The 27,270-nt window shown below is 43.5% G+C and overlaps 2 protein-coding genes and 1 pseudogene across 3 annotated transcripts in view; 2 read left to right on the top strand and 1 right to left on the bottom strand.

Annotated features, from left to right (window-relative positions):
• The window catches only part of NCSTN (nicastrin), a 44,182-nt gene extending 27,955 nt beyond the window's left edge, over positions 1–16,227 (bottom strand). The window contains exons 1-7 of one of the 2 annotated variants that reach the window (XM_085899268.1): positions 16,080–16,227; positions 15,670–15,777; positions 10,407–10,530; positions 6,494–6,618; positions 6,204–6,328; positions 4,075–4,222; positions 1,159–1,250 (exon numbers count right to left, since the gene is read on the bottom strand). In XM_085899268.1, the coding sequence (XP_085755394.1) occupies positions 1,159–1,250; positions 4,075–4,222; positions 6,204–6,328; positions 6,494–6,618; positions 10,407–10,530; positions 15,670–15,777; positions 16,080–16,149 (792 nt within the window). In that variant the 5' untranslated portion in view covers positions 16,150–16,227. Of the gene's footprint in view, positions 1–1,158; positions 1,251–4,074; positions 4,223–6,203; positions 6,329–6,493; positions 6,619–10,406; positions 10,531–15,669; positions 15,778–15,968 lie in introns of both variants that reach the window. The other variant, XM_085899270.1, reaches the window with a different exon arrangement.
• A 314-nt stretch (positions 16,228–16,541) lies between these two features.
• LOC147019058 (uncharacterized) lies at positions 16,542–26,641 on the top strand. The gene is made up of 3 exons (XM_085900109.1): positions 16,542–16,703; positions 16,828–17,597; positions 26,562–26,641. The coding sequence occupies exons 2-3, from the start codon at positions 16,931–16,933 to the stop codon at positions 26,639–26,641; spliced, it is 747 nt and encodes a 248-aa protein (XP_085756235.1). The 5' UTR covers positions 16,542–16,703; positions 16,828–16,930.
• On the top strand, positions 26,286–26,416 carry LOC147019059 (U2 spliceosomal RNA; annotated as a pseudogene).
• Positions 26,642–27,270: the final 629 nt, after the last annotated feature.

The raw sequence follows: 27,270 nt of genomic DNA, 5'->3' as shown, positions 1-27,270 counted from the left end.
GTTGGATGAGTGAGTTTGATGGGTGACTTTGGTTGGTTGGATGAGTGAAGATGGGTGAGATTGGTTGGATGAGTGAGTTTGATGGGTGACTTTGGTTGGTTGTATGAGTGAGTTTGATGTGTGAGATCGGTTGGATGAATGAGTTTGATGTGTACTTGGTTGGATGAGTGAGTTTGATGTGTGAGATTGGTTGGATGAGTGAAGTTGTTGGGTGAGATTGGTTGGATGAGTGAGTTTGACTGGCATGAGGTTGGTTCAATCCTGGTCCACAACCACCCCCATCCCCCACTACCACCTACTAAAGGCACAACGACCATAACACACACACACACACACACACACACCATAATCACCACCTCCCTTGATGGTCGTTCATTCAACCAATCTCACGTCAAACTCACTCATCCAACCAATCTGAACAATCCAACTCACTCATCCAACCAACCTCACCCATCAAACTCACACATCCGCCTTAAAATTAACTTATTATTTCATATTGCTGAAAAAAAAAATTTTTTTTTGAATAAAATATGTGGCTATTTCCTTTCTTCTGTGGCAATTCATTCTAAACCTGGATTAGCCACAGTGGCCAATTCCTTTGGAAAGCCAGAGCACACCCAGTCAATATATAATCTTTACATATTATATACCATGGTACATGTCCTTAGTTAAAATGAAATAAAAACCTTTGACCTTTTCACCCAAAAATCGAATCAGTTCATCTTTACATCATGATACATACCTATACAAAGTGCGATTTAAATCCCTTCAGCTGGTCTCAAGTATCACATTTTTATCTAACGTGACCTCTGACCTCATAATCTAATTGGTTTATCTTTACATTATGATGCATACTTGCAACCAAGTTTGGCTTGGATCTTTGCAGCCGTTCTTAAGTTATCGTGATAACAAAAACCTATCACGGACGGATGGACAGACAGCTGGATCCTCTCGGAGGAGAAGACGATACTTGCATACATACATACATACATACATACGGTCCATTTGACACATATAGCACAAACACAATGCTGTACCAAAATGGATCAGCTTTCCAGGCAGTTTAATACAAAACAGTACACAACAAAACCACGATCATCAAAATGTATAAAATGACAAGCGAGGCGTGTAGTGCGACTGTATGTGCGCCGAGGTTACCCTGGTGATAGCAAACACCACAGACTTGGTGTGGTTGGCCGGGATCAACAAGTTCATGATGTTGGAGCTTCCTAATGGGTCACAGACCACCTCTGCAGCACACACAAAAGCAGCACAGAACTAAGACGTGACAGCAAGACAGGGTGAATTAAAAGTACTAAGGTGCAGACAAGCACAATGGAGGAAAGATTTGATAGAATAAGGATATGAAAAGGTGATAGGACAAACAATGCTTTGCAAAACAATAACTTGGGAGAGAACCTGTGGAACGTTTTCAATACATTGTTAAATTTATCATTTTCATGATGGACAGTTTGAATATCTGGAGACAGACTCGCACCTGTCCTCCAGGTTTCATTCTACAGAGGGAAGCTGTATCCCTGGCTACCTGAAAAAAAAAATCCCAAACTGATAAACCACCAAGAACATGATGTTCAATGCCAGGAAATCTGATAAGTTTACCCGATCTCTTCCCATCATTTACATTATCAATCCTTGGGTGAGGTACAATCTCCAATACTCTTTGGCTTTAACATGCCACAGTCCGTCCTGGCCCAATCGCATTGTCTCAAACTCCGAACAGCACACAAGGCCGTTACTTCCATTAATCAGCAATGTCATGGAATCCATCATCAAAGTTGACATAAAATCATTCCTTTTCTCCAAATACCACATTTCAGATCATCAATTATGATTCAGACATTGTCACACTCTCCCAACAATGGACGGAGGCCCTGATTATCAGATATGAGATCATGGCCGCCTCACTGGACATATCTCGAGCTTTCGATACAGTCTGGCATCCTGCCTTGCTCTCCAAACTGTCTGCCTATGGTATGGAATCCAAGGCCAACTCCACTCTTGGATTACTGACTTCCTCCACTCTCATAGCCAACGTGTGGCTCTCAACGGAACCCTTTTTTCTCCTTTCCCCATCAAGGCTGGAGTACCCCAAGGCATTGTTCTTGGCCCCATCTTAATCAATGATTTCAGTGACTCTCTGGAAAATCCTCTTTACTTATGACTTCACCCTCTGTCGTGACATCCCTCATCATTCTGACAGATTAGCAGTAGGCTCGTCCCTCTCCTCAGACCTTGACAAAAATCACAAACTGGTCAAACACTTGGAACATGTCTTTCAATCCTGAGAAATATTTCTCTGTCTCTCTTGCTCTGCAAACCCTCCTATCTACTTTTTCAACAACTGTCTCGAAGAGGTTCAGTCACTCAAACTCTTGCGTCTCACTCTCAACCATGATTTCTCATGGGCAAGCCACATTTCAAAGTTGTCCTCCAAAGCCAGCCGCCAACTGGGAATCCTCTCGTGCAAAGTCCTTCCTTGGCACACTTGAGCTTCTATCCACCCACAAAGCCTTCATCTTCAGCTTGATGGAGTACTGCTCTCCTCTCTGGGCTGGCTCCCCTGCCTCGCCTCTTCCTCAGCTTGACGCCATGGAAACCATGGCTTTCAATATCAATGGGATCTCTCACGATAAAGTTGAGTCTATAGGCCTATCACTTCACTATCGCCAACAGGTCGGTGGTCTCGGTCTTCTTCCACCTCATTTTTGGTCTTGCACCCTCTGCCCTCACCGTGCTTTGTCCCCCCCCCCCAAAGGTATCAGCAGGATGCATGTGGTCCACTAGCAGCCCCCTCCAAATGAAACTGCCTAAATGCAGAACCACTGCTTACCTACACTCATTTATTCCTCTCTTTTTACACCTGTATACCACCTTCCACACTCTCATTCTTCCCTTCTGGCCTTCAAGACAGCTGTTCACCACCATATCGGGTGATCCCCCATCCAAAGCCATTATCTTTTATACACCCGTTAAACCACACCAACCTCTCCCAAAAATTTGCTTATGTATCCACATGGTCCACCCCTTGCGTTATCCCCCAACGCTCATCGTTATCAGCATCCCTTGTTTGGCAGTCTGCCGACCTTCTTCCTCCACCCTTCTATTGGCGTTTCCCCTTTCTCCTACTGCTCCCTTTGTTATGTTGTGTCCTGGTTCTTCCATGAGCCGGGACCATGGATGAAAAAAAAAAAATATATATATATATATATATATATATATATATATATATATATATATATGAGGCATTCAGAGCACCCTGTAGTGGTGCTCCTCATCCCATACCAATTGAGGTGGTTGGATCCAAGGCTATGAGAGCAATTGGTATTTATGATAAGGAGGTCAAAGAAAAGGGTTTGTTCCTCTCTAAATGCAGACCAGTTTGTGGCCTTGTCCTCCTTACCACCTCACACCACCCCCCCCCCTCCATTGGCATCTACTCCAATCTCCCAAAACCATACAAACAACCCCTTACACACCTACCCCTCTCCCTCCAGCAACTACAACAGGTTGAACATGTTCATCGAGTAACCCGACTCCTTCCGGACAGTTTTCAAGTTCCGGTCGACACTGCTGTTCCCTTTCCTTGCAGATAAGGAACCACAATCTTCCCTTCAGTTCCTTATAGATGACAGATAACCACTCTCTTCTGATATGTTAATGTACCATAACCCTGCAACAACCCCCTTTTAACTACTGGTTGTGATTGTGTGTAGGGTGTGCGGAAACCAACTTCCCCAGTCTGTTAATCTTGCTCTTCACGCACAAGTGCACTTGCGGATGCAGGCGTGCGTGCGCAGGGATGCGCGTTCTCTCTTTATCCACCGAATCATTTTTCATTAATAATAAAACACTACATAGACTAACGAAGAAGGGGATGGTAATGTGCAAAAATGGAGAGGCAGTTTGGAAGGAAGAAAAAAATTTTACAAAAAAAATGCTGCAGTGCAGGTCTACAGATCAAACTCAAAAGCATATTTGTGGATGGAGTGGGAAGAGGAAAATGTTGGGATGCAAGCAAAATGGTAGTAGAAAGGATGTGCATGGAAAGCATACGAGGGGTCAGGTTGTTTTGAAGGGAGCTCCGCCTTCTACATGTCACCGTGTCCGTCACGGCATGCATGTGTGATGACAGTTGGACGGCACAAAGGGGATAATCAGGCGCAGAATCATTCACTCCCAATTTGTTATGCTTCTCGTAACACTGGGAACACGTGCATAAAATGACGTTAGAGTATCACTCAGCATTTTATGTCAACGGAAATAGAATAAAACAAGATTGTATTTAAAAAAAAAAAAACACAATTAATTGCCAGCCCTTGAAGCATGACAAATACATGATAACCTTAACCTTGCCAGTGGATATCATCTTATTTGTAATGATGGGAGTATATGCACAAAATTGGTACGAATGATACCCAACAAATACTAAGTATTTAACAATGCAGAGCCTTGCCGTGATTTACAAGTTACAGTGGATACGAGAATGAACGATGGACATGAAAGTAGATCTGCATGCATCGACATGAAAGCACGTACACACGCGCGGCGCGCGCGCACACACACACTAGCCTCTCCCTTCCCGCCGAATGCTAAAATGGAACATTTACTAACAATGGAAGTTTTTGATGAAGTCAATACCTTAGCACCCTCATATTTCCATCTCTGTCAATACTTGCAGTCACTCGATAATCCAACCATTGTGCTATAATGGACACAAAATAAACGAGAAGGGCACTCGGTAGAGCGGACACCTCCGCCACGTAATGCCTGATCCATGAGAATGTATCGGGCCCAATACATTTTTGAAATATCATGCGAAACAGTACTATATCGTTTTTGGCCCTTGCTCTCGATGGTGAAGAATCACTTGAAAAATTAAATAATTCTCGCATCCAGATCCGGAGTTGGATCTTCACCAAAATCGAATCAGTTCTTCCTCGTCACACACCCAACATGTCCACCAAGTTTCGTACGAATCCGTCCAAAACTTTTTGAGATATCGTGCTATATGTCATTTTTGGCCCCATCTCTCAATGGTGAAGAATCGCTTAAAAAATTGTAGTAGTCAGATCCGGATCCGGATCTTCACCAAAATCTAATCAGTTCGTCCTTGTCACACACCGAACCTGTCCACAAAATTTCACCTGGATCCGTGCACAACTTCGAGATATCCTGTACACAAACAAACAAACAGAAAGGGATGAAATCATAACCTCCTTCACCTTCGGTGGCGGAGGTAATAAACAAAACCACACACGGCCTCGATTGTTTATTAATTTTTACTCATCCGTCAAAAGTTACTAAATGTTCGGTTTCTCGTTGACGTGGCTCAAGTGCAAAATCTCTTTGAAGACCCTGCAACTTTCTACAAACCTGGCCAAGGGTGCACCAACCATATTTACTTCCTCATTCCAAAAAATTGCTGATTTCTCCAGTGATAAATGGTTTTGAAAATTCCATTTGTACACAACTTCACAAAAACAATATTACGGCGTTTGGTGGTCATGCCGATGATGTAAATCGCTACAACAGCCATCTTTGCTCTGGTTTACAAAAAAAAGCCATGGAAACATTCGAAACAGTTTCGTTTGTGGTTTGTACGACAAAAAGTGGAATTTGATAATATAAAGCTTTTCCCATGCACGGTGATACTTTCTCCAGGGAAAGTTCAGCCAATTACCATGAATGGGACTATTTGATGTAACAACTTGACAGATGTTTGGTGTTGCATCGACAATCAACTATTGAATGGCAATCTAAGTTTATAAAAACGGCAAAACATGCTTGGTTTGGGATTTTTTACCATGCTCATGGAGACACGTAGCTTAGTTCCAATGGAACCGAGTTCTATAGCACACACAAGCTCTGAACTTGTTCATTGAAGACATGGCATAACTGCAGTTCGTGTACACCGCCGAAGCGCAGAAATCTTTTTCATTTCAACCGCTGGAGTCGACAAATAATGCAGCGATTGATGGTGATCGTGCAAAAGGGCACTTCACATCCTGCTCCGAGTTCGCGCGTCGGCAATACAGAGAATTAGCTGCGGAGGTGGTGCTATCTTATGGATACGCGAATGCCGATGAAAAGGTTTCTATCAACGATTTAATTACTTTGTTATTGGAATGCACAGGTAATAATAGTTGGTGCTAATAGATTTGGCAAACTTTTATCTGCCTTACCTTAATGACATCATCAGTCTCATTTTTGTCAGAGAGCATAAATATGGGAAATGGAAAATCCTCAAAATCCAAACCAGTCCCGACTTCATTCCAGTCGACATCACAACCGTCAGGCTTGTAAATCCCTGTGGGAAGGTTCAATGGCAGGTAGGCAAGGAAATAAAAACAACACAGATTACAGCAACAACTCACACAGTGGAGTATGGAGATTTGAAAAATAAAAATAAATCACAAAAAAAAAACACCAAGATGAAAATCATAAGCAATGCACAACGGTTCAGCGAACTCACCGTATCCATCGTTGGGACATCGTTTCTCGTGAGAGAATGAGGGAAGTGACGTGACATTTTTGTCATCGATCATCACAAGGGCACCCGCGATACGGGTTGAGGTACGAAGAGGAAGCATCACCTTTCTGGCAAGGGCGTATACAAAGAAAGCTTAGATAATTTTTTCAGGAACTTCTGCGGAGACATCAAGGTCTTGACTTTTTGTCAGTCAATGATTGGTGAATAAAAATGTCCAACATTTCAAAGACGAGCAAGGGTGCGCAAACACAAGAAATGGCTAGGTACCAACAACACAGAGGTTACTGAGGATTTCAAAGAACGTTACATCATGACGCAAAATGGGAAATTCAACAATCATCATCAGATATTGCAATTCTCAGTCGAGGTTCCCTTCTCAAAACACCGACAAAACAACGGATAGCTATAATTCCAGAAGAAACGAAAAGCAAACTGTCAATTTGTTCCTTCATAGGCAGGACTTGGCATCGTCGATTAACCCACGATTCCATGTGAATACTGAGCCAAATGGCATCCTTTAATTTCAACAATTAAAAATAAATAAATAAAGAAAACTGTTGCTCCTCGTTCTTCTCAAAACTGATGACTTAACCAATTCTCTGTGACGTACGAGGATGAAGGCTGTGAGGTTCTTTCCTTTTCTCGACTCCACAAACGATGTTTGTTATTCATTGATAGCATTTGTACTTGGTGTAAATGTTGGCTTGCAACTCTGAAGACAATGTTCAAACAAAAAAAGAAAAAAGAAAAAGATAAACCAATGTCACCCTCAGGGTGACCCGTATCTTGCCAAAAGGTGACCACGTGTGACTTCTTTAAGGTCACACTGAGGTGAACAGAGCTGCTATCCACCAGGAGCGACTCCTTGAGGAATATCTGCCTACGAGAGATTCCGATGAGAATCGTTCTACAGAGTAACCATGAAAAATATGCTTTTGCCTCATAATGTCACCAAATGACGTCATGATGTCTCAAGCTTGACATATCCAGAAAGCACTCATCGAGGTGTTCAATTTGAGGTACTACACGATATGGTTCCTAAAACTTGAAAATTTGACCTTGGGGTCAAATATGTTTGACCTGCGGCACTAACCATGAAGGTCAAGGCCAATCGCCACCAAAAATTAATCAGCTGAGCGCCAGACCATGAACTATATTCCCATGAAGTTTTAAGACGATCCGATCAAAATTACTCAAAAAATAAGGGTTTCGTCGACTCCCCTGATTTGCGACAAAGTGACCTTGACCTTTGACCTTGACCTTCAAAATTTTATGCGCTGAAAGGGACCTCTATAGGCCTCTGATATGCGAAGTTACAAACATTTCCAATGATAACTGTGCTCTGCAGAGTGATTTATACATGATTACAGACCAAAACAAAAAAAAAACATATGAAGGTCAAGGCCAATCGCCACCAAAAATTAATCACTGAGCGCCAGACCATGAACTATATTCCCATGAAGTTTGAAGACGATCCGATCAAAATTACTCAAAAAATAAGGGTTTCGTCGACTCCCCTGATTTGCGCCAAAGTGACCTTGACCTTTGACCTTGACCTTCAAATTTTTGTGCACTGAAAGAGACCTCTCTAGGCCTCTGATATGCGAAGTTACAAAAATTTCCGATGATAACTGTGCTCTGCAGAATTTTTTATAGGTGATTACAGACAAAAAAAAAATAAAAAAAACATACAGGCTGACTAACATATCTTGCAAAAACTTCGTTTTGGCAAGATAATAAAACTTGTTCGAAATAAAGACAAATCTGATTCGTACATACACTACCCCTTCAGTCCTTTAAATCCCCCTCCTTTATTCCACACGAGCCCCATTCCTGCCTGTCAAAATTATGGACACATCCACAGTGACTTCCATCTTCATATCACCCACAAAGAAAATTAGTGAGGAATTTTTATCTACCTTGAACCTTATAAGGTCACCAATCAAAGCTTCCGTGTGTGGTCTCCACAAAAAACAAACTCATGTCACAACAGCTGTACACACGACAACACAACGGAGTTTATAATGTAATCCGCCGGCACATCTGCAAAAATTTTGATGTCCCAATTCCAGAAAATTTGTGGGAACATGAACCAAATGTAATCACTGAAAACATGGAAGTACCTGCCGCTCACGTACGAACCAATGATCCCATCAAGCGTGAACATCGAAAACAAAGCGTTGGCGACCAGATATCATACTTCGGTATTAAAAATAAAATAAAATAAAAAAGAGAAGAAGGCATTGCTGATTGAGGTGTTAATACCAGTGATTTTGGACTAAACGATGCAGAAATCAAGAAAATGAGCAAACACAAAGACCTCAAACATAAAGTAAGAAGATCCTGGAAGCTGAAGAATGCCAAAGTTGTAGTGATAGCTGGACCTACAGGATTGATGACAAAGAACCTCACAGAGATATTAAACATGGGGGCAATACCCCTGGGTGCTCACCTGGTAGTGGCTGGATAAGATAGTCAGGCAATCACTGGTAGGTATGGATGACCCACAAAATATATAATGGAGAAGAAAGTAAATACCTATGGATTTTATTTTTATGCCATGAACAAATCTTGGTAAATCACAGGTGATAAAGGTTGTGGTCAAATTTCATCGCAATTGTGTGTGTGGCTTCAGAAAAAAAAAGCAAATACATATTTTGGTGAGGACCCTCCATCCCTTTCCCCCCCTCCCCCTCCCCCTCCCCCCCCATAGACGCCAATTTTTTTAATGTCGTGAACAAACTTTATTACGTCATGGGTGGCGAAGATGGTGGTCAAGTTTCATCGGAATTGTATGTGTAGTTTTGGAGAAGAAAGCAAATAAATATTTTTGCGGGCAACCCCCTTAAATCCCCCGAGAGCAGAATTTTCTAACGTCATGAACAAACTTTGGTACGTCATGGGTGATGAAGGTTGTCGTGAAGTTTCGTCGGAATTGTGTGTATCGTTTAAGACGAAAGCAAATGCCTCTTTGGAGAGGTAACCCACTCCCCCCTATAAACTCCCTCCGTAGACCCCTTCAGACCCCCTTTTTTTGATGCCATCACGGGTGATGAAGGTTGTGGTCAAATTTCATTGAAATCGTATGTGTAGTTTCTGAGAAGAAGTTGCGAGTATTTGTGGATGGACAACGCACCATCCCATAAGCTCTCTGGAACTACTTTACAAGTGAGCTAAAAAACCATCCCTGGGAATATTATTACAAACGAACTACAGTTGGAAGCTGTCCGGAGCTCAGTGACGATCCTGAAGAGAGCCCTCGGCACGAAACTTTGACAACAGAAAACTTCACAGCTTGGTCCATGAATCGTGTCCCCTTACTGAAATGAAGGTGGATACTTTGAGCCTGTCCTGGGAGGACTCCATTCCACATTCGGAAACCCACATATGTAGATACCAATCAACGCTGTACAAGTAGTTATATTGTTCAGAGTAAGAACAAGATGAGTTTTACAATTAGAAAATACACACTTACACACCCTAAATATGAACAAATGCTTCCGATTGGCTAACTTGAATTGGAATGGCCAACTCCCATAGTCATGTCATCAGCATTATCTTGTTGAGGAACACAAATCCTCTGATGATTGGTTAGCCATCAGGAAGGCTGGGATATAAGGGGACTGCCCTGCTTAGTCTTTAAATTCCCCCCAAGAGCATGAAAAACAAATAAACATCAAGACATTTTATAAACAGTATCGTGGATTTCACAACAAAGCAGAAATCAAAAGAATGATAGAGGTCTCATTGAAGAGAAGTGTCAAATCATTACAAGACTTTATTTTTCATCCAAAGCTGTTCCGCACAACAATCATTTATTGAACAGCAACGGCCATTCCCAATGGATTACATGAACATTTAAAGGAAGACTGATTGTTTCGACGCACATACACACCTGTTGAAAAGTCTTGCTGGAATAAGTGGAACATATGGTGAGTGTGGTCCTGATTCCAGTACCCAACTGATATCATCTGGAGAGGCCAAAAGGTGCAAAACTCCAACGTTACCTCGAAAGGTAGCTATAGGAAGCAAGAAAAAGAAAATATCGAAATCATTATGAAATTACAAATGCCCAGTTATTTTATTAACCCGGCACTTTAAAAAACAACAAAAAACAAGGGGGGGGATTGTAACTGGCTCTATATGTCTATGCCTGGTGTTGGCTTAATGGTTAGGGTGGTGGGCTTGGGATCCAAGGGTCCTGAGTTCAAATCCCGCTCAGCTGTTTAATTAATACCAGGTGGGGTTAACTCAGCGAGTCATCCTTCCGAGGTCGGAAAAATGAGTGCCAGCATGCTGGTATACTGTGTCGGAGTGGCAACCCATCCGGGATTGTGCCCAATAGCCAAGGAGACTGCTTAAGCAGCACCAACGCTCTACCAGGGTTCCCACTCAATCTCAAAAATGAAATTCCCTGACTGTGTTGGTAAAGATTCCCTGACCTTTTCAAATGTAAAAATTTATAAAGTTATTTTAGTCGGCTCCTCCTCCCCTACACCGACTCCTTTCCATCACCATTTTGATTTATACATGGTGTACATGCAATCATTTTCAATTCTTTTCTTCTTTTTAAAATGCCAATACAAGCAGAAAATTGTGTCCGCTTCAAAATTTATTTGAATCTTAAAATATGTAGGCGTGCTTTAGACAACTTCTGAATTCCATTTTTGTTGGGAAATTAAACTGATTCTTCATTTGGGTGTTAACTTCGGTCTTTTTGAAAATGGTTCAGAAAGTACACTTTCCCAGCTAGTACTGGCATTTTAATTTTGAAAAAGTGTCTTTTTTAAAGTTTGTTGAAAAGTGTCTTTTTCGTAGAAGCCATTGAGATTTATAGTTCAAAATGGCCTGCCACCTGTAAATACAAAGAAAACATTACACTGTTAGAAATATTTTCTTAAAGAAAAAAGGTCCAAGGAGTGAGAGTTTCAATTAGTTACTTTAAGAAAATAAGAACTTTTTTTGTTACTTTTGTTCTTGATGAAAAAGTTCAAGAATATTTTTCTTATTTTGTTCTTAACAAAAAAAAAACGTTCTTATTTTCTTAAAGTAACTAATTAAAAATCTCACTCCTTGGACCTTTTTTCTTTACAAAAATATTTCTAACAGTGTACTTTTGTTGTGACACCAGCATCATATGCACATAAACTGTTCTGAAGTTCTCGACTATGATTATTGAACTGTACTTTATACATGTTACAAGTCATTTATATTACACACTGAACACCTGAGCTTAACGAAAGGGTACAACTGCAATCTATAAACATCTTTAGCCCCTCTAATCACACAAAGACATTGTAAAATATTTGTTTCTGTCATTGAATGGGGCACACTCCTCATTGCTGAAATACAAAGATAAAGTCGATACTGGCAACTGTACAGCTCTGACTTTCATGAAAAGAGCAATAAAGAAAACTTTTATAATCAAGAACAGAATAACTGACTAGGTGTAAAGGGTACTAATTAAGATCATGAGGCACTAATAACACATTTCTCTGACCAACAAAAAAAATCCCTGAAAAATCCCTGACTTTCCCTGACCAACCTCAATTCCCTGACTTCCCCTGACTTTCCAGGTCAGTGGGAACCCTGTTTACACAGAGTATGGTCCTAATCTCCTCCTCTCTTTCTTACGTATATACTCATTCCTCAACTGCTGTCTTGGCAATACTCTGAGAATACACCGAAGCATTTCCATCTGTCTTACTTAGCCAGAAAGTCGTCCCATTTTCTCAAAGCCCATGATTTTGCACCATACATTATAACCAGTCTAAACACTATCTTATAGATGTTAACCTTCAATTTCCTCGGTGTCATTCCATCTCGGTACACTTTCTTGGTGTATTCCTCTACTGTTGTAACCAATGTGCGGGCACTCAATGGAATCCTTTCATCTCAACTCCCTGCCAAGGCTAGAGTGCCACAAGGTAGTATTCTGGGCCCAGTACATTTCCTGATCTTCCCTCTGGAAAATCCTCTTTATCTCTTTGCTGATAACTCCACCCTCTGCCGTACCATCTGTCATCCCTCAGACCGGCAAGCAACAGCTTCTTCGCTCTCTGCAGATCTGGGTAAAATCACAAACTGGTCACACTTGGAAAATGTCTTTAATTCCTGACAAATCTCAAACTTTCACTCTTTCTCTCCAAAAGGACTGTCAGGCAAACCCCCCAATCTACTTTCTTAACAATCCTCTCGAAGAAGTTCAGTCATTCGAATTCCTGCTGATAGTCTCACTATCAGCCATGATCTTTCTTGGGCAAACCACATTTCAAAGTTTGCCTCCAAAGCTAGCCGCCGACTGGGCATCGTCAGTTTCACAAAATCCTTCCTTGGCGGTCAACGCAGCTTCATGAAGTACTGCTCTCCCCTCTGGGATGGCTCACCGGCCTCACACCTTGCTCAGCTTGACACTGTTTGACACTTGACTTGACACTAAGGCTTTTAAGATTATTGGAATCTCCGCAATGAAGCCGAGTCGATGGATCTAACACTATGCCATCACAAACAGGTCGGTGGTCTCTCTGTCTTCAACCACCTCCTTTCTGGTCTTGCACCCTCTGCTCTTTCCGTGCTTTGTCCTTCACAGGTTTCTGCAAGGCTCACACTGTCCACCATCAACCCCCCTCTGGTGAAACTCCCCAAATCCATGATCACTGCTCACCTCCACTCATTTATTCCTCTTCTTCCCCACCTGTAGAACAAACTTCGACATCCTCTTCAATCGCTTTCTTCCCTCCAGATCTTCAACACAGCTGTTCACCACCATTTCAGATCATCCCCAATCCAAAACCATGATCTTTTCCACCCTTGTTAACCCACCCCAATCCCTCCCTCCTTCAAAATTTCCAGTTTTCTCTCCTGAGAGTTTCTGTCCGTTTCCATCTTGTTCCTTCCATGCATCATCACCTGCCCCACACAGCGGAACAACTCTTGGGACAATGCACACATAACGTCGCATATTCACGTTCCAAAGATGCAACCTCTGAAATCAAAGGGCAATACTGAACTGCCGACATGACCATAGGTCAGCCCCAACACGCAGTCACGAGGTACACATGCCACAGACTTGGGAAATGGACCTCATATTCAGGAGATGGCGGTGGATGGAAATAATTTCAGAAAAGCCAAACAGCTTGCGGTCAAAGTAAGATTGGATTTCAAGACTGGCCATTAGATAGTCAATGGTCTCGTGTGGACACTTTGGTGGAAAAGGTCGCTCAATGAAGGCTTTACCATGAAGTCATGAATGAAGGCTTCACCATGAAGTCATGAATGAAGGCTTCACCATGAAGTCATGAATGAAGGCTTCACCATGAAGTCATGAATGAAGGCTTCACCATGAAGTCATGAATGAAGGCTTCACCATGAAGTCATGAATGAAGGCTTCACCATGAAGTCATGAATGAAGGCTTTACCATGAAGTCATGAATGAAAGCTTCACCATGAAGTCATGAATGAAAGCTTCACCATGAAGTCATGAATGAAGGCTTTACCATGAAGTCATGAATGAAGGCTTTACCATGAAGTCATGAAAGAAGGCTTTACCATGAAGTCATGAAAGAAGGCTTCACCATGAAATCATGAATGAAGGCTTCACCATGAAGTCATGAATGAAGGCTTTACCATGAAGTCATGAATGAAGGCTTTACCATGAAGTCATGAAAGAAGGCTTTACCATGAAGTCATGAAAGAAGGCTTTACCATGAAGTCATGAATGAAGGCTTCACCATGAAGTCATGAATGAAGGCTTCACCATGAAGTCATGAATGAAGGCTTCACCATGAAGTCATGAATGAAGGCTTCACCATGAAGTCATGAATGAAGGCTTTACCATGAAGTCATGAATGAAGGCTTTACCATGAAGTCATGAATGAAGGCTTTACCATGAAGTCATGAATGAAGGCTTCACCATGAAGTCTGAATGAAAGCTTCACCATGAAGTCATGAATGAAGGCTTTACCATGAAGTCATGAATGAAGGCTTTACCATGAAGTCATGAATGAAGGCTTTACCATGAAGTCATGAATGAAGGATTTACCATGAAGTCATGAATGAAGGCTTCACCATGAAGTCATGAATGAAGGCTTTACCATGAAGTCATGAAAGAAGGCTTCACCATGAAGTCATGAATGAAGGCTTTACCATGAAGTCATGAATGAAGGCTTTACCATGAAGTCATGAAAGAAGGCTTTACCATGAAGTCTTGAATGAAGGCTTTACCATGAAGTCATGAATGAAGGCTTTACCATGAAGTCATGAATGAAGGCTTTACCATGAAGTCATGAATGAAGGCTTTACCATGAAGTCATAAAAGAAGGCTACACCATGAAGTCATGAATGCACTACAAACCCTACACTTTGCATGCATACCAGGAAGGACAATAGGACAAACAAAAGGATTCTTCTTCTTCTTCTTGATCGTTTTTAGATCCTCGTGGAGGATCTCTAAGTCTTCTTCTTGTGGACTTTTTTGTTTCACAGCCTACAGTTTTCATCGAAACTTCCTGGAACTTGGCGTATATTTGTAGACATACCCTGCACAGACAGTAACCATCTCCGATTTTGAAAATTCCTCCGAGAAAAAAAAGTTACGACGTCAAAATATCTCCGCTCATGGAAATCGCCTAAAAAATTATCTCCGAAACTAGGCAAGCTTTTTAAATCTATTTGCGGGAATCGAACAGGGCATTAGCAGAGATGAATTACCGCACATATGATACATCACTATGACGACATATCAATTTTTATGACGTCATTCCTATTTTTTGACATTTTTTTTGTTTCACAACCCAGAGTTTTCATCGGATCTTCGTGAAACTTGCCACGTATATGCAGAAAGCCCACGCGCAGGCAGTAACCATCTCTGATTTTGGAAATTCTTCCTAGAAAAAAAGTTGACGTCATAATATCTCCGCTAATGGAAATCGCCCATACCATTATCTCCGAAACTAGGCAACCTGTTTGAATGCTATTTGCGGGAATCAAGCCGGGCATTAGCACAGACAATTTATCGCAAACCTGATACATCACAATGACGTCATATTCGCTTTTATGACGTCATCATTAAGAGGACAATAATCTCAGCTCATTTGAGCTTGTTTTTTTTTTTTAAAACAAAGGCTGAGGCGGGTAAGGGGGGGGGGGATCGGATTTACATTGACAGCCGGTTTGATGAGTGTTGTTCAGCAAACGCACACACGGAGCAGCGTGCGTGAGTGTCACGTAAACCTTCTCCTTCACAGCTTGAGAACGCACTCCTCGCCCTGCACACACAGAAGCCAAGCAATCACTGCATCTCAAGGACTCGACTCCATGAGGGTGCACCATTTTCTTTTTAAACCATGCCCGACACGTCGGAGACTAACTGAGCACGTTGAGTTTTTATTTAATTTTTTTTTTCCACACACAATGAGGAACAAACGTCCTTCCTGCCATTTGATTGGATGAACCTAACCGAACATGCCCGGTCAGTCCAATCAGCCTGTGCGAGGTACGGTTACCTTTCCATCTCAAAAACTACACGAAATGGATCCCATATCGACGAACAGAAAGACAAAATACGAACATGACTGTGTCAAGGAACCAATGACCAGCAACAGCGGGAAGAACCAGGCACGAACACGAGCACGAGACATCACGGCAACACAGGAAGCGCTTGGGACGGTTCCTCCTCTTTTTCTCTTCCTTTAAATTTCATGGCGATTATTTTAGATCTCAGAGGAACTACATACATAAAACACTGAATGAAAACCAACCAACTAATATATATATATATAGAGACATATATGTGTCACAACAAACACTGAGAAATTTCAAGCACGAAGTCTCTGTCGCTACTGATACTGCCATGGCCAACATATAGTGTTCAACTTTTTAAAGGCAATAAATTATCATTTTATCGCTAAAAAAAAAAAAATCCAAAGAAGCAACGGATAATTAGTATAAATAAACGACACGGTGTAAATATCCCGGAGACTCTCCCAGGGTTACATTTGTCGAAGATAGGGTAATTATAATTAAATAATTGTGGTGAATTAACGTGAATCAAGGGACATGACGCGGGATCACATGTTGTGCGTCTCGCGTATAAGGGGATGTCTCTCTGCGGCACGAGTGATTGTCCCCGGGGCATTGCTATTGACATCGGCTGTCCACTTGATGCTCGTTAACTGAAGGTGCTCATTGACTGGTGAGAATGGAGATTATATCGAACTCCGTGCTTACGCGGATTAGTCTGCAATGGTTAACTGCACATGTATACGTTACTGCTTATGTACTCCTAGCTGAACCTGTATTTCCTGGTGTGTCCACAGAAGCGGCTCCAATCAAATGGAATAAAGCCTAAACTCTGAAGGTTCATCTCTCGCTCTCATTTCAATTTATTCCATTTGATTTTCTCGGCTCTCTCAACCAAAGATGGACAAGATCTACAAACCAGAGAGGTTCGACGCAGACCCAAACACGACTGACGCAGAAATGAAATGGTCACATTGGTTCTGCTCCTTCTCACACTATCTGACCATCATCGCGGAGGGAGCTGACAAATTTGCCGCTCTCGTGAATCATGTCTCGCCCAGCGTGTACAGGCTCTTCTCGGAGTGCGACACTTACGAAGCAGCGATTGACGTACTGCAGGCGCTCTACGTGAAGCGCAAGAACGAGGTATACATACGACATCTTCTCAACACACGCAAGCAAGCAGCCGGGGAGACAATCGATCAGTTCCTGCAAGCTCTGAATCAGCTGGGAAAAGACGGCAGCTTCCGGGCCGTAAGCGCCGAGGAACACCGAAAGGAAGCGACACGGGAGGCATTCATCCAAGGACTCAGATCAGCCCACATACGGCAACGCTTACTAGAAGCGCAACCCACTCTTGACAAGGTAGTCGATCAGGCTCGAGCGATGGATACGGCTCAGCAGCAATCTGAGTCATTTGGGACACCGATGCTGCTAATGAACGCTGCTACGATGGGAACCCAAGGAACCCCACTGGCACAGACACAGCCAGACATGAGGGATGGAGAAACACCCGAGGAGCCGGATACCCAGACCTCGTCAAACTCCTCAGCAACTGCTCCGGTCGGTAAATGCTTCTTTTGTGGGTACAAAGGCATCCTCGTCAAAATGTCCAGCCAGAGATGCCACATGCATGAATTGCGACAAAGAAGGGCATTATGCCAGGGTATGTAAATCTACTCTAAGGAGAATAAACCCACTTCGCGGCTCTCTACTCGCAAAATAAATTGACTGCAGCCTCTCCGGGGAATCTATCCAAGGCTATCATCAACGTGCGAATTAACGGGCATATGGCTGAGGCTCTGGTTGATACCGGTAGCTCTGAAAGTTTCGTCAACAGCTCGCTAGTGAAGGGCAGGAAATGGGTAATCCACCCGACTGACAATACGGTATGCATGGCCGCCACCTCACTACAATCCCGCGTACGAGGGTACTGCAATGTTGAATTGGACGTAAAAGGGTACACGCATCGGGATGTAAAGGTGCTGGTGCTTCGTGATTTGTGCGCAGACGTAATTCTGGGTCATAATGTCCTCAAGCAGCACACGAGCGTCGAAAATACCCTTTGGAGGAAGCAAGCCTCGTCTAATTTTAAATGCGCTGACCACCGCGGAGGTGACGTCCCCCAGCTGTTCGCTAATCCTGTCGCCGGTCTGCAAACCGATAGCGATCAAATCGCGGCGATATACCACTGCTGACATGAATTTCATCACTTCAGAAACCAAGCGATTACTGGAGGAGGGAATTATAGAACCGAGCGATTCGCCATGGCGCGCACAGGTGTTAGTGACCAGCAGTCAGAACCATAAGAGACGGATGGTTGTCGATTATTCCCAAACGGTCAATCGCTTCACCCAACTCGACGCCTACCCCTGCCGCGCATAGATGAGATGGTCGAACGCGTGGCCAATTATAAGGTATTCAGTACCATCGACTTGCGAGCGCCTATCATCAAATTCCCATCCGAGAGGAAGACAAACCGTACACTGCATTCCAGGCAGGGCGGCGCCTCTACCAGTTCAGAAGGATACCATTCGGTGTCACGAATGGAGTAGCTTGCTTCCAACGGGTTATGGACGACATCATCTCAGATGAAAACCTCGAAGACACTTTTGTTTACGTGGATAATGTCACAGTGTGCGGTAGGGATCAGAGGGAACATGATAGGAATCTGGACAGATTCTTGAGCATTGCTGGAAAATATAATCTGACTCTCAACTACGAGAAATGCGTATTCTCGGCAAGGTCAATTGACCTTCTCGGCTACACGATAGCCAACGGCACAATTAAGCCTGATCCTGAGCGATTGCGCCCGCTCCGTGAGCTTCCACCACCTCAGGACTTGCAGACAATGCGCCGGGTGATCGGGATGTTAAACACTATGCGAGATGGATTTCGCAATACTCCGAGAAAATATATCCCCTAGTGCATTGCAAAAACTTTCCACCAGATGCCGCTGTCGTGAAAGCTTTCCACGATCTCAAGGATGATATCAGTAAGTCCGTGGTTTTATCGATCGACAGCTCGGTGCCCTTCGTGGTGGAAACCGACGCTTCAGATCACGCCATAGCTGCAACACTTAATCAGTCTGGGCGGCCGGTCGCTTTCTTCTCGAGAACTCTCTCTAGAAGCAAGCAGAGACACTCAGCGATAGAGAAGGAAGCGTACGCCATCGTCGAAGCGCTGCGGAAATGGAGACATTATTTACTGGGAAACCACTTCACGCTCGTTACGGACCAACGATCCGTGGCTTTCATGTTTGATGGGAAAAATAACGGGAAAATTAAGAATGAAAAAATTATGAGATGGCGGATAGACCTAGCCTGCTACAGGTACGACATTGTTTACCGGCCCGGGAAGGAAAACCCTGCTGCAGATACCTTCTCCCGGGTCTACAGTTCGGCAACAATCAGTCAGGCTTTGCAAGACCTCCATGTGTCTCTGTGCCACCCAGGGGTAACCAGGATGGCACATTTCGTACGCAGACAAAATCTTCCCTATTCTGTTGAAGATATTAAACAAATGAATGCTTCATGCCCTGTTTGTGCTGAACTAAAACCCAGATTCTTTGGCGCGGCATCTGGCAGACTGATCAAGGCTACTTCCCCCTTCGAGAGACTAAACATCGACTTCAAAGGGCCCCTGCCCACCGAGACAGACAACAGATACATATTCACCGTTGTTGATGAATATTCAAGGTTCCCTTTCGCGTTTCCGTGCTCGGATATGACCTCGGGCACTGTCGTAAAATGTCTGTCTGACGTCTTCGCTATGTTTGGGAAACCTTCGTACATACATTCAGACAGAGGGCCGTGTTTCATGTCGGCCGGGCTAAAACAATTCCTATTAGAGCACGGCATAGCAACTAGTCGAACGACGGGTTACAACCCACAGGGGAACGGGCAGGTGGAAAGGTATAATGGAGTTATTTGGAAAGCCATAACTCTGGCGCTGAAATCGAGAGGACTGGGCCCCGAGCGATGGGAGGTTGCTCTTCCTGACGCAATGAATTCCATACGCTCTTTGCTCTGCACGTCCACAAATGCCACTCCTCACGAACGTATGTTTACTCACCAACGACGTTATGTTGACAGTCAAACGGTGCCCAACTGGCTGACCCACCCCGGTACAGTGTTCATGAAACGCCCGGTGCGACAAAGCAAGTATGAACCGCTGGTGGAGGGGTCGAACTCATTCACACTAATCCAAAGTATGCTCATGTCAGGCTCCCGGATGGCAGGGAGACCACTGTGTCGGTTCGCCATCTGGCTCCCGCCGGTACTCCTCCCGCCGGTACACCACCTCCTGGCTCTCCTCCTTCTGACATTTCCCCCCAGGAACTCCGCCAGGCGACGGGGCTGCCGTGTTCCCCCGAGGGCGATCGAGGAGTCATCCCCGGCACAAGTCGAGGCTCACCAAGAGGATCGGGAGTCTCCCTCAAGTGAAACTGCCGTTTACTCCCGGAGAGGTCGACGAATAAGGCCCCCTCGACGACTCAATCTGTAAAGGGGATCATCGGCATTCTCGCTGCTCATGCTCCTATATGCCCATTATATCATATATCGATGCTCATTTCCATGCTCCTACAACTCAAAATAATCACTGCTTGGCATGTATGCTCCTGTAGATCTATTAGTCCGCGTTGCTTGAAATGTATACTCCTATAGAGCTAAAGCAATCATGGTGTGTAAGATGGGCCCCTAGTTACATTTTAAAGGTGAGGAGAATGTGGTGAATTAACGTGAATCAAGGGACATGACGCGGGATCACATGTTGTGCGTCTCGCGTATAAGGGGATGTCTCTCTGCGGCACGAGTGATTGTCCCCGGGGCATTGCTATTGACATCGGCTGTCCACTTGATGCTCGTTAACTGAAGGTGCTCATTGACTGGTGAGAATGGAGATTATATCGAACTCCGTGCTTACGCGGATTAGTCTGCAATGGTTAACTGCACATGTATACGTTTCTGCTTATGTACTCCTAGCTGAACCTGTATTTCCTGGTGTGTCCACAGAAGCGGCTCCAATCAAATGGAATAAAGCCTAAACTCTGAAGGTTCATCTCTCGCTCTCATTTCAATAATCAATAATTTTTGTGCTCCGGCACTTCGGGTAATAAATATGTGGGGATAATTTCAATGGATCAGCTCCTCCTCCTCCATGGGACGTGCCACGTGGGCATGACGAGGGTTAATTTTCGTGACTGCATGTATCATGTATCATGTATCACAGCTTCAAACATTGTGAATCGGGCGCATGACGAGTCACATGAATACAGGATCTCAGACGTGGGTTGTGTAAACCTCGAGAGAACGACAAACCGGCCTTTTCCAGTCCCCAAAGGTCCCCTCGAGCTAACGAGGGGAATCAATGAGTCTGTTACCTCCGCCATGGAAGGTGAAGGAGGTCATGTTTACAACCCCTCTCTGTCTGTCCGTCTGTCTGTCTGTGTGCAGGATATCTCAAAAAGTTGTGGACGGATTCGGATGAAACTTGGTGGACGCATTGGGTGTATGACAAGGAAGACTTGATTCCATTCTGGATCTGGATATGAGAATTATTTAATTTTTGAAGTGATTTTCAACATTGAGAGATTGGGCCAAAAACGATATAGTTCTGTTTCGCATGATATTTCAAAAATGTATTGGGCCCGATATGTTCTCATGGATCAGGCATTACATGGCGGAGGTGTGCACTCTACCGAGGGTCCTTCGAGTCTGAAGCATTATATTCATTTGAATGATTACAGTTACAACTTGAAAGCATCTCAAACTGTGAAACCGATCCGTGTCCGCTTTGTACTGAACTAAACTTGACGAAAACGACAGTTTAAAAAATTGTACATTTTATTTTAATATTTTTGTTCTCCATAATGAAGGTTTGTTGAAGATTTGATGACAAAAGCTCAATTGGTAAAAATGTCACGGCCCAGACAAACACACTGAATCTCAATGGTAAACAAGGATTTTGATTAAAACATTTATGGCTCATCTGGACTTCACTGATGACGTCATCTTTACATTTATTCCCATTCACATGATGTGCCAAGTTTCAAATTTTTCTGATCAGCAGGTTGAGATTTTTTTTCTTTAGTCCAAGATGTCTGCCATACCACATGACCTATGATGTCACAAATATTTAAAATATCCTCCATGGGGTGGCCCGGGGAGGGGGGGGGTCGCTTCTTCCCCGAATTTTTTTGTCAATCGGACAAGTTGTTGCTAAGAGAAAAAAAAGTTAAAAAAATAATAGAGCAAAAAAAGGCCAAAAAGGGTCTCAGAACGATAATAATAATAATAATAATAATAATAATGAAAATTATTTCAACAAAACTATTAATTTTTCTCCATATTCTCATAATAAGGCTTTGGTTGAAAATTTGATGACAAAAGGTCAAATGGTAAAAAAAAACAAAAAAAAAACACACGGACGGACACACGCACACACGGACGGACGGACGCACACACACACACACGCACGCGGACGGACGCACACACACACGTGATTGCCAAACCCCGTCTTATGCTGTGCTCTTGATGGACTAGCTGGATGGTATTCATAGAATGCTGACCCCACGCAGTCTTGAAACAGACTTGGTGTGAGCCAACTCTTCTGGCGGCAAATATATCATTACATCGATCTACACTTCTGGGGTAAATGTGTACAAATTATACTTTGAAAAGTCTGCTGAAGATTACATTCATAAGCCTTTACAAAGTCACTTTTATCCTCGTTCTCAAGTGTTTTCATAACTACCAAGGCTGAAAAAAACCGCCAGAATGGATCAGTCAAATATAAAACAGGAGAACGTGAAAACCCCCAAATGTAGTTCTTCTTCGCTTTTTTTTTTTTAAACGAGCCAAGTACAATAAACACTGAAGCAATTACAATGATTATAATTTCAAATGTCAGGAAGTGACTGTCTCTGGGCGTGAGGCTTTGTTTAATTCACCATGTAAGTTCTGAGAGGATGTGCGTCATCCTAGTAATATGCACTATATCAAATGGTCATATGCCTGGTGTTGGCTTAATGGTTCGGGTCGTGGGCTTGGTATTCCGAGGATCCCGAGGTCAAATCCCACCTGCTGTTGAATTAATACCAGGTGGGGTTGACTCTACCTGTCATCCTTCCGAGGTCGGCAAAATGAGTGCCAGCATGCTGGTATCCTGTGTCGGAGTGGCGACCCGTCCAGGAATGTGCTCAATAGCCAAGGAGACTGTTTAGGCAGCACCAACGCTCTTCTGCACAGAATATGGTCCCAGTGGATGGAAATGGTCAGTAACAAGTAATAAAGTTGAAATTTCCTCTGTTGAACGGTTTTCAATGTACCCTCAACATGCGGTGTGCGTGTGTGTGTGTGTGTGTGTGTGTGTGTGTGTGTGTGTGTGTGTGTGTGTGTGTGTGTGTGTGTGTGTGTGTGTGTGTGTGTGTGTGTGTGTGTGTGTGTCTGTGTGTGTGTGTGTGTGTGTGTGTGTGTGTGTGTGTGTGTGTGTGTGTGTGAATGTGGAATGAAGTCCTCCAAGGCCAGGCTCAAAGTATCCACCCACCTTCGTTTCAGTAAGGAGGTCATGATTCATGGACCAAGCAGTGAAGTTTCCTGTTTTCAAAGTTTTACGCCGAGGGCTCTCTTCAGGATCGTTACTGAGTCCAGGATGGCTTACAACTGTAGTTTGTTTGTAGTGATATTCCCAGGGATGGTTTTTAATATCTCTGTGAGGTTCTTTGTCATCACTGGTACAACTTTGGCATTCTTCAGTTTCCAGGATCTTTTCACTTCATGCTTTGAAGTCTTGGTATTCGGTCATTTTCTTGATTTCTGCATCGTTAGTCCAAAATCACTGGTATTAACACCTCAATTAGCTATGCCTTCTTCTCTTGTTTGTTTTTTTTTGTACCCAAGTATGGTATCTGGTCACAATGCTTTGTTTTCGATGTTCACGCCTGATGGGATCATAAGGTCGTACGTGAGCGGTACCTCAAATGTTTTCAGTGATTGCTTTTGGTTCATTTTCCCACAAATTTTCTGGAACTGGAATATGAAGATTTTTGCAGATGTGCCAGCGGATTACTTTACAAACTCTGATGTGTCGTTGTGTGTACAGCTGTTCTGACATGAGTTTTTTTTCGTGTTCGGTCATTAAGCGCCAGATATCATTCTCTTTGCAAATCCCACCTCCACCCCTCACCCGTCTTTTTTTTTCTTCCTCTCCCCCACCTTTTACCCTCACACTGTCCCCGCCTCATAAAATGCAGCACTCTCCTCCCACACCTCTGTCGCTCTCTCTTGTGTGTGTATGTGTGTCTCTCTCACACCCTTTCAACAGAAAAGAGAGAGAAAAGACACGTTTGGTGAGGTGTCACTCTCCCCACCTCCCCCCTAACTCCCACTTCTTCATCCTCTGCCTCCCCTTCCCCCTCTCACCCTACACCTGCCTCCTCTCTCTCCCTCTCCCCCCCCCACTCCAACTTTATTGACCCATCGGTGTTGTATTTGCTGAAGCCTGGGGTTGGCTTAGTGGTTAGGATGGCTGGCTTGGGATCCTAGGGTCCTGAGTTTGAGCCCCAATTTTCCACTGAATTAACACCAGGGGGTTGACTCAGCCTGTTATCCTTCCGAGGTCAGCGAAATGAGTCCCAGTGTATGCCCCGGTTAGAATAGGTATAACATATCCTTGTGTGTCCTAAGAGGTGACCAGAGTTGGTGTCAGGAAGGGCATCAGGCCATAAAACATTGCCTCAAGAAGGGAACCATGATTGCATGGAGCCCCAAAAAGCAAAAAAAAAAAAAAAGCTAAGAATACAAAACGAGAATATCTTGGCTGGAAAAGTGTCCACCCCCCCCCCACCTCCTCATAATAGCAATTGTAAATTGCCTTAGGTGTAACCAATCACACACCAAGTTAATTGGCCTCCACTTGTTAAATTGTAGTGATTCTGATAATTTCAGAATAAAATCAGCTGTTCCTGTACGTTTCCTCTGCTGGGTAGTGCATTTCACAGCAAAAACTCAACCATGAGCACCAAGAGCTTTCAAAAGACCTCCGGGATAAAGCTGTGGAAAAGCACAGATCAGGGGATGGGTATAAAAAATATTTCAAAGGCCTTGAATATTCCTTGGAGCGGTCAAGACAATCATTAAGAAATGGAAGGCGGATGGTACCACCAAGACCTATCTAGGTCAGGCTGTCTCTCCAAATTGGATGACCAAGCAAGGAGGAAATTTATCAGAGACGCCACCAAGAGGCCAACGGCAACTTTGAAAGAGCTACAGGCTTTTATGGCAAAGACTGGTCACTGTGTGCATGTCACAACAATATCCCAAGCACTCCACAAGTCTGGCCTGTACAGTGGGGTGGCAAGAAGGAAGCCATTACTCAAAAAAAGCCCACCTTGAGTCCCATTTGAGGTATGGGGGGGGGAAAAAAAACACTGGATATTCTGAAGCCAGTTGGTAAAAAGTTTTGTGGTCTGATGAAACGAATATGGAACTTTTTGGCCGAAATGCAAAACGTTGTGTTTAGCGCAGACCCACACAGGACATCACCCAAAGAACACCATCCCTACAGTGAAACATGGTGGTGGCAGCATCATGTTCTGGGGATGTTTCACATCAGCAGAGACTAGGGCACTTGTCGGGATAGAAGGGAAAACAGATGGAACAAAATAAAGAAATATCCTCGAGGAAAACCTGCTGCCCTCCGCAAGAAAGCTGAAATTGGGATGGAAGTTCACCTTTTAGCATGACAACGACCCGGAGCACACAGCCAAAGTTACACTGGATTGGCTAAGGAACAAAAAGATAAATGTACTCAAGTGGTCCAGTCAGAGCCCCGACCTAAATCCAATCGAATTAAATCTGAGGCATGACAAACATTGCTGTCCAGCAATGCACCCTACCCAACTTGACTGAACCTGAATGGTTTTGTTCAGAAGAATGGGTAAATATCGCCCAACCAAGGTGTGCATCGCTGATGGAGACCGATCCCAACACTCACAGCTGTAACTGCTCTCAAAGGTGATTCCACCAAGTATTCACTCAGGGGGGTGGACACTAATCAAACCAAGATATTCCAGTTTTGTATTCTTAATTAATTTTCTGAAATTTGTGGATTTTGTTTTTCATTTGAAAGTTGTGGGTTACGATGTGTTAATAAAGGTGTAAAAAGTCTTGAGTTCATGAAATTTAATTCCACGATATAAGGCAACAAAAGGTGAAATTTTTGAAAGGGGGTGCAGACTTTCTTTCGGAACTAGATGTCTCGCAACATGGGACTCGTGTATTAAATGGATTGTTTTTATATCGGGGGTTGGATTAGGGGGCTTTGTTCCATCCGCTCCACGCATAGACCCGGTATTGCAGTACCTCCGGGAACGGTGCACCCCCTTTGGGGGGAACTTGGAAACAAAAAGAAGATTATTTTTGAATGATGGTCACTGGTGTCTGTAACTGGAGAAGTGTTTGGATTTCTAAACTGAACAAGAGGATTCTCATTTACTCTTTCTCACTTTCTCGTGTTCTTCCCATTCCAGGTTATTCTCCATCACTTGAAAGATTGTCCGTGCGTTTCTCACCACCTCGTACTGGGTGTGCTGAAGGCTGTTCATGGTGAAAGATATATCGGAATTTCAAAAATATTTATTGCCAGATATGGTAAAGCACTGGCACAAAGTAAAACAAACGTAAAATAATCTGATTTTATTTCTGTACTTTACTTGAACATCTCGTCTGTTGTCTGGCAAGGCGGGGACTGCACCAGCCAGGTGATCAAGACAGAAGTAAAGTAATTGACAGATTGGGGGGGGTATGAAGGAATCGAATACCAATCCATCAAGTGGAGCTACCCCAGTGGTAGTGGAGATTCTTCTATATATAGTCACAAGATGCTGTGTTCCGTCCTCTTGGAAGTCACCTCACAAGGGTTCTGATTGTAAAAAGGGTGACATCAGTAACCTGGAGAATTGTCCACACGAAGCTGTGGACACTTCAATTTGGTTGACATTGTGACGTCCTGAAGTACATCCAGCCGCGTCACACACGTTTACCTTTTACGGAACAGTGTGGATATTTACCTCCGCCACCGAAGGTGAAGGAGGTTATGTTTGTTATGAGGTCGTAAAAGTTATAAAAGGTTTGAGGTTATAAAAGTTATGAGGGGTTATGAGAACAAACCCTTTGTTTGTGTGCAGGATATCTCAAAAAGTTGTGGACAGGTTAGGTGTGTGACAAAGATGAACCGAT

The sequence above is a fragment of the Eptatretus burgeri genome, chromosome 10 (assembly GCF_056783735.1).
Source record: "Eptatretus burgeri isolate ZD-2024b chromosome 10, Ebu_testis_v1, whole genome shotgun sequence".
In the NCBI taxonomy this organism is placed as follows: domain Eukaryota; kingdom Metazoa; phylum Chordata; class Myxini; order Myxiniformes; family Myxinidae; genus Eptatretus; species Eptatretus burgeri.
This window is presented reverse-complemented; position numbering and strand designations above follow the sequence as displayed.

What these genes read in the sequence shown, in the direction of transcription:
- LOC147019058 (XM_085900109.1), top strand. Translation starts at nt 16,931, where the DNA reads ATGGACAAGATCTACAAACCAGAGAGGTTCGACGCAGACCCAAACACG. An exon ending in CTCAGCAACTGCTCCGGTCG is followed by an intron (nt 17,598 to 26,561) that starts GTAAATGCTTCT and finishes TTCCCATTCCAG; the next exon opens with GTTATTCTCCATCACTTGAA.